The sequence below is a fragment of the Stegastes partitus genome, unplaced genomic scaffold (genome assembly GCF_000690725.1).
Source record: "Stegastes partitus isolate 25-593 unplaced genomic scaffold, Stegastes_partitus-1.0.2 Scaffold1411, whole genome shotgun sequence".
NCBI lineage: Eukaryota > Metazoa > Chordata > Actinopteri > Pomacentridae > Stegastes > Stegastes partitus.
In genome coordinates, this window is record NW_007579142.1 from 68,264 (window position 1) to 81,970 (window position 13,707).

Consider the following 13,707-nt stretch of genomic DNA (forward strand, 5'->3'; position numbering starts at 1 on the left):
CACAAATCAGTTTCAGTCAAGAGGAAACCCAAGAAAACTCCTCCTCTGACTCCACCTTTAACAACAACACCAGTCAGTAAGGAAGCCACTGTCAACTTCCCTTGTGAGTGAGTAATAAAAACCACCACTTGCTCTGTTGCATCTCACAGATAAATCACTTCAGCTCCCAGGAACAAACGGTCTCAACTCTTCGAAGAGTTCAACAGAGCTTCATCATGGTGTCTGGTGGAAGACAGATTCTGGGTTTGGCGCTGGCCACCATTGGCTTTCTGGGGAGCATCATCATCTGTGCTCTCCCCACCTGGAAAGTCACAGCCTTCATCGGCAGCAACATTGTCACTTCTCAGGTGATCTGGGAAGGTTTGTGGATGAACTGTGTGACCCAGAGTACCGGCCAGATGCAGTGCAAAGTCTACGATTCTCTGCTGGCTTTGCCTCAAGACCTGCAGGCTGCCAGGGCGCTCGTCGTCATCGCCATCATCGTCGGGATCTTTGGGATCCTCTTAGGTGTGGTCGGGGGCAAGTGCACCAACTTTGTGGAGGAGGAAAGGCAAAAATCCAAAGTGGCCATTGCTTCTGGAGTCATCTTCCTCATCGCAGGCCTCTTGGTGCTCGTACCCGTCTGCTGGACCGCCAACACCATCATTCGCGATTTCTACAACCCAGTTCTGGTAAGCGCTCAGAAGAGGGAGCTGGGCGCCTCGCTCTACATCGGCTGGGGCTCCGCCGGGTTGCTCTTCCTGGGGGGAGGCCTCCTCTGTAGCTCCTGTCCCCCCAAAGATGAGACTGATTATGATGTTAAGTACTCCAAGGCTCGCTCTATAGACAGCAGCAGGGCCTACGTTTAGATGACCAGCAAGACAGATAAGATTCTATGAAAGTTTCTGCCTGTCCTATGAAGTTGAGTCCACCAGCTGTAATAAGTAGTCTGAAATGTGATTGAAAGAGATCAAAATGTTTGCACTATGAGTGTGTAACTTAAGTGTGTGTTTTAGTCTTCAAAACACTCATATAGAAAGAATGGCACGTGTTGTAAAATGTGAACTATTTTGATTCTGTTTGTGAATGTACACTCTTTGTTAAAGTTTTTCTTGCATGTTTTTACACCATTATTTCCTAATACGTATTAGTTTATGTTGTTTGTCAGATCCTCATCTGATATTCTCTGTGGCCCATGTGGGCACATAAAAACTGTATATATATGAAATCTCGTCTGATCTTTGGCTGCACTTTCTCTAACAAACTGTTTCATGTGATTGATTCTCCTTCAAATTTCCTTCCTTCAGATTTTTTTGGCTGATGTTTTGTTCCCTCTGTATTACTGTTTGCTCTTCAAATCTAGGTCATCTGTAAGAAATATTTGTGAGCATGTGATAATATGTGTGTTTTTTTTTTTTTTTTTTTTTAACCATCTCATCATGGCAGTTTTTTTGTTTATTTGTTTTGTTTTTAAAAGCAGAAACAGTTACAGAGATGACAAATGCCTTGAGAAACTAGAACTGTAGATCTGGTTTTGCAAGTGTTCATGTAGGAATCTTTACAAAACAGGTTGTGTGACAATGCATCCTGCCAAACACGACTAAATAAACAGACTGAATGACAACTGAATGGCGTTTGTGTCTGTGTAGTATTCTCTCTTTTTATCTTCTAAGGCTGATCAGGTCTGTAGTTTTCTTTTTGCATCAGTGAATGAAATTGTTAACAGAAATAAAACCACCACACTTGATTCTTTGTATTTTAAGGTTTTGTTTCCAATAAAAAATAAAGTCAAACAAACTGTATCTCAAAAATTTCATTTCAGCTGCTCATGAAAAAAAAAATGGAAAAGGGCCCAAAAACCATCCTCCTGAACTTTACAAGGACAAGAGAGATTAAAGATTATTTTGCGTCTGATTAAAAGGTTTAGTTCGGCTCTGCATGTGCACGTGTGTGCGTGCACGTGTGAGGCTTTTCATGTTTCAAACAGGTTTTTCTGCACAAGAGATGCTGCCAGAGAGAAACTGGTTTACTCCCAGGATATTGTGTTCCATGTTGCTCTCCTCTTGTTGCACAAATGTAAGTTCCGTGTGCACACATTATTCACATGCATCGCCAGAAGATAGAGACCACTGCTCTTAGGAGCGTAGTACATTTTAATCATATCAAATCAGATTCTGTTTTAATCTAAATCTGTCTTTCTGTAGAAAGATGGTGTGTGATTAAAAAAAAAAAACATCTAACAGCCTCTCATGAGAGTGCATCCTATAAACATGTTTCATGCCCAGAGGCCTTTTATTCTTTCTGCTGTATTCAATGCTTGTTGTTTCCAAAATATTCTCATCAGTTGAAGATAATGAGGGAGGGAATAGATGATGTCATTGCTATGTCTCTCTCCGCTCTCTCTCTACCTTTCTGTCAACCTCCTCCCCTTTCTTTTCCCTATCTCTCTCCGCTCTCTCTCTACCTTTCTGTCAACCTCCTCCCCTTTCTTTTCCCTATAGAGTAGGTGTGGTGCCTGAGCACCAAACCAGAAGCACACAGGCAGCTGCACAGGTGGCAAAAAAGACTCTCAGGTAGACAGAGTTAAGAGAGGGAGAGGGGGAAGGAGAGGAGAGGAGAGCAGGTAGGGACACAAAGGGGGAGGGACAGAGACAGGTGGAAAACAGGCTGTAAACAAATGAGGTGAGGCTGAACTGAGACACACCTGGAGCCAAGTAAAAATCTATTGAAAGCAGCACGGACAACCGAAACAGACAGAAAAGGGCTCTGCGTTCCTGAGACTTTGCAACTGTAGCGAAAGAAAAATGGAGGCGTACGAAAATGGCAACCCATGTTGAGAACAGAGAAAGTGACAAGAGGAGAGACGAGAAGAGTGACCGGAGACACCAGAACTGAAAGCAAAAGAAGCTCCCCAGAGTAACATCAACAAACCCTTCGAAGGTCTGTGAGGATTCCTCTTCCCTCCATCTCTACACCATGGCCTCCATGGGGATGCAGATGTTAGCCAGTGCCCTGTGCCTCCTGGGTTGGGCAATGGTCATCATTAGCTGCCTACTTCCTATGTGGAAGGTCACCGCCTTCGTGGGCAGCACCATCGTCACCTCGCAGACCATCTGGGAGGGCATCTGGATGACCTGTGTGGTCCAGAGCACCGGGCAGATCCAGTGCAAGCCTTATGAGTCCCTCCTTGCTCTGGGCTCCGACCTGCAGGCTGCCAGGGCTCTCACCGTCCTCGCAATCGCTACAGGCAGCGTAGGCCTCATTCTGGCCTTCGTTGGAGGAAAGTGCACCCGCTTCTTGGATGAAGAAGGAAATGGGGTTAAGGGTAAGGTGGCTGTAGCAGCTGGGGGAGTGTTGATAGCCACAGGGGTGCTCTGTTTGATTCCTACTTCGTGGGCAGCCGGAGCGGTGGTGAGGAGGTTCTACAGCGCCTCCATAGACGCTCAGCGGCGCGAGATCGGAGCCTGCCTGTACATCGGCTGGGGAGCGTCCATCCTGCTTATTCTGGGAGGGGGTTTGTTCATCAGCTCGGCGTGCCCCATCAAAGCCCATGATGCAGACAAGAGCCCCTCTGTCCGCTACCTGGTGGTCCGCTCCTCCAATGGGTCGACCCAGGTGGGGTCTCATCGCAGCGGGGTGCCGTCAGCAAAGTCTCAGCCCATTGGCGCGACCACAGGGCCTCAGCAGTATACGAGGCCTCCGTGGGAGGACGGGCCTGAGCAGAACTGGAGACAAGCGTCAGAGAGATCGTGGGCACCATCGACAAAGTCACAGATGAAGAGACCGGAGTCGACAAAATCTGAACACAGTGAGGCACCGTCCACAAAGTCTCAGCTGAAACGAGCAGAAATGGAAGAGACTTTATCAGTCAAGAGTGAAAATGAAGATGCATCTTCAAACCCAGCAAGGACATACTTATAATATGACCACTTGCAACATATCGTACATTAATATGCTCTTACGTTTACAAACATAATACAGTTTACTATAACTAATAATAGCCATTTAGAAGCAGTAGTTTGCTTATTTTGTGATTGTTTACTGACATAGAGTAGTTCAAGAGTTTAGAATTTTATTTAGGTATAACTATACTTGATAAAATGTTGTTTTTAAAGGACAGAAGGAAAAAGTTCTGGACTATTTTCACCAACATGAAGGAAAATGCAGCTTTAATAGGCTGCATGTGCAAAGACTGATCAACAAGTAAATCAAGTGAAGTGTGCTGCAGTTGTCTTCTTGTACAAAATGTGTAACTGAAGTTTGTTCACATTAATTTTGACATGTTAATGTGAAACCTGACAATGATGACATCCTTTTTGTTCTCAATGTTAAAATGCGCTGAATGAAGATGGATCAGTCTGCATCAAGACGATGTAGGATTTTGTTTTATGCTGGACATACGACAACAACATACAACATAAGTAATGAAGTTGCTACACTATTGTGCTGAATTTGAACTCTTTATGTATATTTTTCAATACAAGCATTTGCTTGTTTCATTAGTTTATGTCCTTGAAAAAGTTCACTTGTTGCATACAAAAAATTTTGTTATGATTGTCAACAAGGGTTTCTGTAAAGACTATGCTCTTTGTCACAACTGTGAAATATCTTCTTTTTTTTTTCTTTTTCTTTTTTCATTTCCACAGACTACTGATCTGTGCGCTTATTTTTCAATAAATAACTGTAATTTGATCAGGCATTTTTCCACTTATCTAAATGTAATAAAGATGCAAAAATGTGAGCTGAAAAGAGGCTTTGAGAATCCCCCTGGACTTTCAGTGCAGCGCATGGCTATTTAAATCCACAGGACAAACTGGTTTGACAGAGAGTGTGATTACAGTGGAGGTGTGTTGGAGGAGGAAGCATCGTGTGTTTGTCGAGGATTCAGCATTTAGTTTCAGTGAATCATGTTTGTGGAACATGTTGCTTGGTTTCTCTTATTCTGATGTGCAGGAGGTTCAGTATCTAGACACAATACAACGCTGTCAGTTTTCCAAAATGCAAAATACAAAAAAGTTTACTGTAACAAAGAATTCTTTTGTTTGTTTCTTTGTTTGTTTTTTGTTATGGACAGATATATTTCAACTGATAACATTTTTAAAAAACTAAATATTGCAAGGACAGTAAGTGAGAACTTGCCAAAATTAATAAATAACACAAAAATAAAGCCAGAAAACAAGGCAAAAATCTACTTTTGGAAAAAAAGAAACACTCACCTCACTTTTACTGTACAACTGAAGCTAGTGAAATTTAAAGCAGTTAATGAAAATATCACAAACACATGTACTAAAACGTTAACATTACTTTTAGCATTTACTATTTAGGGAGGTTAAAATCATCTCTGAAGTGACACAGATATTGCATTTGTACACTTTAACACCGTTCTTTATGGCTGCACCATTTCATCAAATACAAACATTCATGTTGTGTCATTTTATACACATTTCCTATCAAATTGTGCCCCATGTATTTGTTATACAGCTAAAATAAGATTTTGTGGATTTTAACAATATTTGGCAGCACAATGATGTCCTAAATCCATTTACATTCCTGTCAGGATTCATGCTGATGAAACACTGACATCTTGTGGGGAATGCTGCAAGTAAACACTCCCCCCCCTCTCTGCTGAAACGAACAATCCATCCATTATATCCATTACAGGACACAGCTTTATCCCAGGGGATGTTATAATGGGGGGGAAAAAAAACATTATGTTTTAAATCATAACATTTTGTTTGCTAAATATATAGCCGGACATTGTACAACAGCACCAGCCAACATTGTAAGTTTGCATTACCAGCACGACCATATTTTGATTTTGAACTTTGCCGACAGGAGAACATGAGCATTTTTCTTACAAGTTTGTGTATCATCGTGCAACATAATTCTTATTACAGATATTAAGTAAGTCTTTGGAAAGCTCTTTGCCCTCACTTTCAATATCAATTTAAAAAAATTATGATTTTGATTTTCTGAGAACATTTTTTTCCTCAGCTGTGAGCAACTTATTCTTTTTCTGTGATTAGATTCCATTTTAGGGGAGCCTCAAACATAGACAGCTAAAATATTTTAGGATGCATATTTATCGTTTAATGTATGTTTTATTTAGGTATTTTCCCTTGTTGAATACACCACATACTCAAAATCTGCCTAAAATGAGGATGTAATCAGAAGTTGCGACACAGCTGGAATATATCTAAAGGTATTTTAAGTGAAAAAAAATTAACAAGCAAGAAATAAACAACGAAAGAAAAACCTGAGGCTCACTTTGTTTATTAGAATTGTACCTCATGCACTAAATAATCCAAAATGTCAACATGTACATTTGCAAGTCCAGTGTAATGCCACACGCACATTCACTGGACTACACCTACTTTTAGGGTTACACAGATCCAGACATGCTCCAGGGCGGCTGTGTAGTTAAGATTGTCATGGTTATGTCTGTACATCACACAAATGTAGACCTCTAGTAGAAGAGAAAAGTATTTTGGGGCATTGTAGACCGTTACTGAACATTAGAGGAGCATCACAGTTCCCTGTCCAGGCTTATTTCAACTAAAATTTCTGCTTTTTTAAAACTTAAAAGCACAACCTTGATGAAAATGCAGCCATAAATAAATTAATCATGGCTGTACTAGTTTTTAAATGATCTGCAGGTATTATACAGCTCTCTGATGGCAGTAACAGGAAGAATGAGTGGACGCACACAAACATCAACAGGTTTTAGTTCCTTTCAAATTCACCCTTGTGAATCGTGGGGTTTTTTTTGTTTTGTTTTTTTTTGCAACAGAAAGCCATCAAAAAAGCTGTAAGTAAACAATTTACACATCCAGCAGACACAGAGCAACTTTCACTGAATTCACTTTCCACACCCGATAACTTTATTCTCTAGGCTCTGTTTTGTGGTAGGTATCTCAAAGTTAAAACTAACAGCCTCCCTCCATTGAACACAAGGTTCAGGGTAATGATGAGAAACAAAACAATGAGTTAAATGAAGCTTAAAAAGCACCACACCAATGAATAATACATTTGCTCTTCCTTTTCTGCTGTGCCTCCAAAAATATCAGTCACCTCAGGTTTAAGTAAGTTTGCCAAACATTTGCTACTGTCACACAACCTCTTGGTACATGTCGTGGCTGCTCTCCCAGAATGCATTGCCTAAGGTCTTGGTACAGTCGTGTGTTTATGGTCGTGCTCCCATCAATCTCCACATAATGCTGACACAGGTCACACAGATAAAACTGTAACAGAGGCCATGTCAACAAGATGGTGTTATAGGAAACTGAGACGTTTTCAAACACCTTCTAAATCACATTAAATTAAAACAGCAAATAACAATACAATATTGGGTTCTTTCTTAGACTATGCTTCTTCACACAAGCAATTTCAAGATTACAATTTAACTGAAGAAAATTAATCTGATAAAATATCCTCAGTGTGGACAAGGTCCATCTATGGCTGATAGTTATGTGTGATTACCACAACAAAAAGCATAAGATGATATTTAAAACTATTTCTAATGCTAGCGACACTTAGTCTTAGCCAGCTATTTATCCACTATTAGCTAACAGTTCTAACTTTTAAAACACATGTACGTGATTAGCAGGTGTTCCAATTTTTATTCTCAATGAATGATTTACAGAACAGGCCTCCTTCCACTTTTAAGGCCTCACTGGTAAGTAAACTGGCAAATCGGTAAACTAATTTTATGTTATAACAATTTTGAATTTTAAAAAAAAGTATTTTAACAATAACAACAAAAAAAACAACACATTTTGAGTGTACAAAGGGGTACTACTACTACAGTGACCATCCACTCCCTTTCCTTTTACAATTCCCTAATACCTTCTGTGTTTTCAGCAGGAGTGGAGAAATCATTCACTTCAGCACTGATAAGAGCATGACACGGCAGCTAATGGTGTCATTTTTATTTCAGGCAGTAATCGTGTCCTGTTGAAGGTATCAGATAAGAAAAACTCATGCATTTGTGTTCTGGAGGGAACATGGGGGGAGGGGGACATTTTCTCATTTAATCTGTGCAAGTACTGTGTGAGTATCAGTTTAAGGATCCATAAAAACCACATTAGTGTTTCCATTTAGAGATATAATTGTCATATTGTACTATAATCATACATTTTAACATATACTTACTTACAAGATATGGTGCACTTGTTAACCTCCCCTAACAAAGCACAAGTAACACAAAAAAAAATTCTGAGAACATTGTACGATCCTCTTCCCAGTAGTTCTGTACGTTTACTTAATATAAGGCAATTACAAGGACACATTTCAGTAGTGCAGCACATACCTTTACTTACTCTTTACTACTTCTTATTTAGTACACAACACCTTGACTGGAGTTTAGGATAAAATAAGAATGAGGACTTCTTGTAGATCTGCTCTTTGAAGGATCTTAAGGTGAGTAAGGGTATATTATGTGATGTAAACCATCCGAAATAGCTTAATGAGTTACATTACCTGATCATAGTTCTCTGCCCAAGTGTCATAGAAGCCAGTTTTATCACTAAATGTAACAATCTCGTGAACTGATGCAACCACGTCTTTCACAGTTTCAAGTGTCCTTTGCATTATTCTGTCTGATGAGGTAAGGGAATAAAACTCAGAGGAAATAAAAGTTCCCACTCACAACTGGCGATTATATACCTCCTGAGAAGTAAATCATAACCATGAACTTATTATAGTTATGAAAAAAAAAAACTCATTGGATGGAAATCAAAAGATGAAAAGAAAGCAAAGGACAATAAACCCATTCACTCCTGTACAGCTGCTCACAGTTAAAAAAAAAAGAAAAGAAAACGCTGTTCAGTAAATATACACTTTAAATGAATCATTTCTTCTAAATCTTTTTCCAGGATTTTATTAATTGCAGCTCCTTAACGCTCTCGCTACGGTTCCTCCGTTTGCTGCAAATTTCTCATTTACTTTGGCCGCTTGCTTAGACTCACATATTTCCTCCCAGTCTATCTCTGTGACCTGCTGTTCACCAGATCCTGGTGTGTAGCTGTACAGCAGCAAATGTAATATTGTCCAAGTGTAGCACAGTGTTACCTTGAGACCACTGGAGGCCTAAACAGAGTGTCGTCTAGTGATGGCCAAAAATGAACATTTTCTACTGGTACGCTTGTACACATTTAGAATACATCCTGCCTCCAAGCTGTAGTCATTATATATAAAGACATTATATATACAAAGACAATCATATCAAACATTATTCTTATGTGCTGGTTTTACCTTTCTGAACTGTTGTAATCAACCACATTGTATATTTTTATTATATTTCAGCTGTTTCCACTTCTACAAAACTGACTGCTTAGTGTATAAACTGTCATAAAAATAGAGGGAAAATGATCAGATCATCTTTCCCTGAAGTTAAATGTTATATATTCTATTTATGAACATGTCTCTCGCTGCAGTACGTGACAGCACAGGAGCCATTTTTAGTAACAGCATGTTTCAGACATGATATCAGCCATTCTGGCCTTGGTGTTACCTTGCAATAGATCGGAACAAACGTTTGTGTCACTTATTATGCTCTGAAGTTAAAACTTTGAGTGTTTTGTGGGGACAAACAGGGTCACATTATGGGAGCCGTCATCATGTAACTCAACAAGTTATGAGGTAAAGACCTGGTTAGGGTAAGTTAATGCTAATGTAATGTCATCTAAAGAGATGTACAAAGGACTGTGCATGTGTACAGAAACTTGGTTTAGTGTTTTCTGACAGATGAATGGACCTGAAAAATACATATAACACAACATCAACCAACAATATACAGTCCTATGCTTCCTTAATGTTGGTTTTTCAGAGTAGATGGTTTCTGTTCAGTTGCTAAAAATGAACAAAACACCAAAAAAACACTTGGTGAAAAACAGAAAATTGTAAAATAATAATAATAAAAAAGTTATTATAAAAGGTGACAATAGTATGACTTAAACCATTATTAATTTCTAATTGTCTAAGTTAAAGTTCTGCTCTGTGTGAAGAAAATAGAAGTCCACAGGGATGAAGGGATTATTGTTTTTCAACATTTGATCAAAATTTCCCAAAAGCAAAATAAGCTTCAAGCCGAACATAAGTGGCCTAACACTTTGTGAAACACTGCATTTGAATAAAATGAAATGCATTCATACTCATTGACCAGCCCTTCTGAATAGCAATATCAATGCACTAAAGCCCCACAGTGAAAAGACAAAAGTCGCTATTTATTAGAAGGTTCTCATGTCATGCATGTTCAAAAAGGAAGACTTCACTGAATGCCCACAAGATTCCACACATCTGTAGAAATGTTTAGTGCTTTATGAAGAGGACAGTCACATTTTTCAGACCAATTGTACTGTAACATGCCTCTGCATGGATATTGTGACATACAAATCTGAAACATTTAATCGTGAACATTTCAAATTTACATGATCTGTGAATGCAGTTTCACATCTTTGGTCCAGTATGAGACTGACAACGTCCAAAAAAATCATTGAGAATTAGTTGAAATTGTGCACCTTCTTGAGTAATTGCCCCTGTCATGTCCCATGGCTTCACGCTGTTCTGCACTGTGTTATACCTGTAGTTTCCTATAGAGGTACACAGCACCAGATATGTAGCCATCCTCATGTTCTGACACGGCTTTCTCCCAGTCTTTCACCTGAGTGACCTCAACACAAGTGCAGAGCCCTTCTTCCTCCATCTTCCTCAGCTCAGACTCAAGGGCGGCTTTGTACTCCAGATTGTCACGGTTACTTCTGGTCGTCATGCAAATGTAGCCACCTAGTGGAAAGAGGTGACAGTGCAGTGGGGTTGTTCAGTGTTAAATAAGGAGAATTTTAAAACCACATATCAAAACTGAAGTGGAGACTACATCAAAGTCATATTCTCACCTGGTTTGGTGGACCTACACAAGTCTCTGACCACATAAACAGGGACCTGACCGGCACTCAGTGCTCCAACAATCACAACCACATCAAACACATTTTCTGGAAGAAGTGAAGAGCAGGGAGAGAAAATGAGACAATCGTGCTCCTAAAAGTAGTGCCCACAATGGCTGCTGCTAATGACAAAAAAAAACACAAGATCAATAATACTTAATAGCTATAATATCTTAACTTTTCCCAAATAAGATTATAACATCGATCACGGACGCAGAAGCAGGATCAACAATAAAACAACCACAACTTTAAGAAGTGACTTATATGCAATTAGAACAATAATAAGTCTGTAACAGCTCCAAGCAGTGAGAAACTAAAGACACACAAATACTTAATAAAACCACCTTGCCTGAGGATCACAGACTGAATCAGTGATCAATGATCTGGGTGAATTCATAAAGACTTAATTACCCCACTGGGCCGGCAGCGGCTCCTCTCCCAGCAGGGCCTGCTTCAAGTCCTGGTACAAGCTGCTCTCTCTGGCCATCTCCAACATTACCTCACTTCCATCAATACCCACAAAATGTCTAAATCCATGATTCTTCATCTGTGCAACAAAGACACATTTGGTTGCTTATCAGTCAAACTGTCAGTGACAGGGTAAGTACAAGGACATAGAAAAAAAAGGTTATAACATCACAACGAAAACAGACCACATCAAAACAGAATTAGTATTTTATAAGCTCACTCTGACAACAAAACAAAAAACAGAAGGGTTCTTTTAAAAAATATGCAGCTTCTTGGGGCAGGAATCTGTTCTTTATCTTTCTTTCTTTCTTTTTTTTTTTTACCTGTTTGGCCACCAGCCCTGTACCACAGGCCACATCCAGCACGACAGCTGCTTCACGTTCATCACTGAAATGGGACGAGATGCTGTTTGCTGCCAGACATGGTGCACGGTAGTCCAGAACAGCCACATCCTATTTAAAAGAGGTGTTAGGAAACTATGCATATTTTTGACTATGTAAAAATAAATAAATAAATAAAATATCAAACTCATCCGACTGTGTCTTCAAATAAACAGTATAGAACTGCGGTGGCACTATGGATCAACCTTTAACTAGATATAAACAGGAGGCTTTTTTCATTTTCTAAAATTAGACAGACACAGAGCAACAATATATATATACTGAACTGCATTATTTTCTTAGCATATTTCTGTACAGTAATCTCAGCTACCTCTCCTTTTGATTAACTGGGAAAAAAAATCCATTGTCATTTAACAACATTTATCTCACCTGATCATAGTTCTGTGCCCAGGAGTTGTAGAAGTTCACCTTTTCTTTTGATGTGGTGCCTTCATGAGCTGATAAGATAACCGCTTTCACATTTTCAAACGTGTTCGAGGCAGCCGACATTATACAAATCTGCTCAAAAGAACCAGAGACAATATACAATGAGCAGAATTAATAAGAACAGATCATTCATTATAAATTGACATGAAAATTAGACATCTAGTGGCCCTTCATATTCTAACAAGCTCATCTCCTTACTTCATGGTTTTGATTTGGTTTTACAGCAATTTATTTTGTTATGCCATGAGGAGCCAAGTTCTAACTAAAATCTGACCAATCCCAAATAAATTCTGGGAGACTGACAAATAATTTTCAGTTTATTTTAAAAGTTTTAAAACCCATTACAGGGCTGCAACTAATAATATTTTCCTATATATTAATCTGCACAATACTTTTATATAAGTGATTATCATCAAAAAGCATCCAATTCTAACACCTGAGAAGCTAAAACCAGCAAATGTTCAACATTTTTGCTTAAAATAGTTGCAGATTCATTTTGTTTCAGTTGATTTGGTCTTACAGTAGTTTGTTTTGTGATACCATGAGTAGTGAAGTTCAAGTAAAAATCTGACCAACACCAAATGAATTCTGGGAAACCAGCAACAGATATTCAGTTTATTTTACAGGTTGTATAAAACACTGGAGAGCTGCAACTAACAGTTACTTTCCATATATGTCAATCCACTGAGTGCTTTCATAAAACTGCCATTAACAACAACGAAGCAGTCAACCAAATCATTCATTCAACCTTTATTTGAGCTCAGAATACACTGAGCTACGTGGAGGCCTCATTTACAATGTAGCCAGGTAAGAAAATAGTAATGCAGGCACACATATAAGAAACTTGATTGACAATAACAATAAAGCTACGATAAGGTAAACATAGTAAAATCAAAATCATTAACTAAAGTATTCTAATAAAAATGAAATGAATAAGGTAAAATGACAAACTTGAACTGTCACAAGGATAGAAATGAATCAAGCTTTAGATTGTTCTGTACATTACCTCAGGCTTCACTTCTAAAAGAAAAAAATAGCAAATGTTTTACGTTTATGGTTGAAAAGTGACTGTAATAATCGATCGATTATCAATTTAGTTGCAGATTGATATTTTTTCAAGTGACGACTTGACAAATTGTAGTAGCTCTTAACCATTATTTAAATCCCACGTGGAAAAACTGGAAAATGTGACAACAAATGCAATGTAAGTTGAAGTGGAAAGCTCACTGGCTTAATGCTACTGCTAGTGAATGACACTAGACAATAAATGAACATGCAAAGAGTCAGCGTTACCAACAGTAGTCTCCCGGGTTGGTTTATTCAAGCAGTTTCTTCTTCCAGTCCTCACACGCCAATCAATCAATACATAATCGAACAACATTAAAGAGTTGCTGCAGCAAACTGGACCAGGAAGCGATAATAGTAGAGATCAGGGTGTGCTATTCCCTCAGTAAAGACTGGAGGTGAAGGAGCGTTCAAGGCACTTTCTGCTT

At 39.0% G+C, this 13,707-nt stretch overlaps 3 protein-coding genes across 4 annotated transcripts; 2 read left to right on the forward strand and 1 right to left on the reverse strand.

Annotated features, from left to right (window-relative positions):
- Positions 1-121: 121 nt before the first annotated feature.
- LOC103370364 (claudin-4-like) lies at positions 122-1,608 on the forward strand. Its single transcript, XM_008299391.1, has one exon. The coding sequence runs from the start codon at positions 216-218 to the stop codon at positions 846-848; it is 633 nt and encodes a 210-aa protein (XP_008297613.1). The 5' UTR covers positions 122-215; the 3' UTR covers positions 849-1,608.
- Positions 1,609-2,595: 987 nt separating this feature from the next.
- Positions 2,596-5,012, forward strand: LOC103370365 (claudin-4-like). Its single transcript, XM_008299393.1, has one exon. The coding sequence runs from the start codon at positions 2,956-2,958 to the stop codon at positions 3,898-3,900; it is 945 nt and encodes a 314-aa protein (XP_008297615.1). The 5' UTR covers positions 2,596-2,955; the 3' UTR covers positions 3,901-5,012.
- A 3,607-nt stretch (positions 5,013-8,619) lies between these two features.
- On the reverse strand, positions 8,620-13,644 carry mettl27 (methyltransferase like 27). 2 transcript variants are annotated; one of them, XM_008299394.1, is made up of 6 exons: positions 13,512-13,644; positions 12,158-12,286; positions 11,711-11,839; positions 11,331-11,466; positions 10,872-10,967; positions 8,620-10,761 (listed from the first exon to the last, which is right to left on the reverse strand). In XM_008299394.1, exons 1-6 carry the CDS (start codon positions 13,593-13,595, stop codon positions 10,553-10,555), a joined length of 783 nt encoding a protein of 260 aa, XP_008297616.1. In that variant the 5' UTR covers positions 13,596-13,644; the 3' UTR covers positions 8,620-10,552. The 2 variants fall into 2 exon arrangements, with proteins under 2 accessions (XP_008297616.1, XP_008297617.1); XM_008299395.1 differs by having other exon boundaries at positions 13,508-13,591.
- Positions 13,645-13,707: the final 63 nt, after the last annotated feature.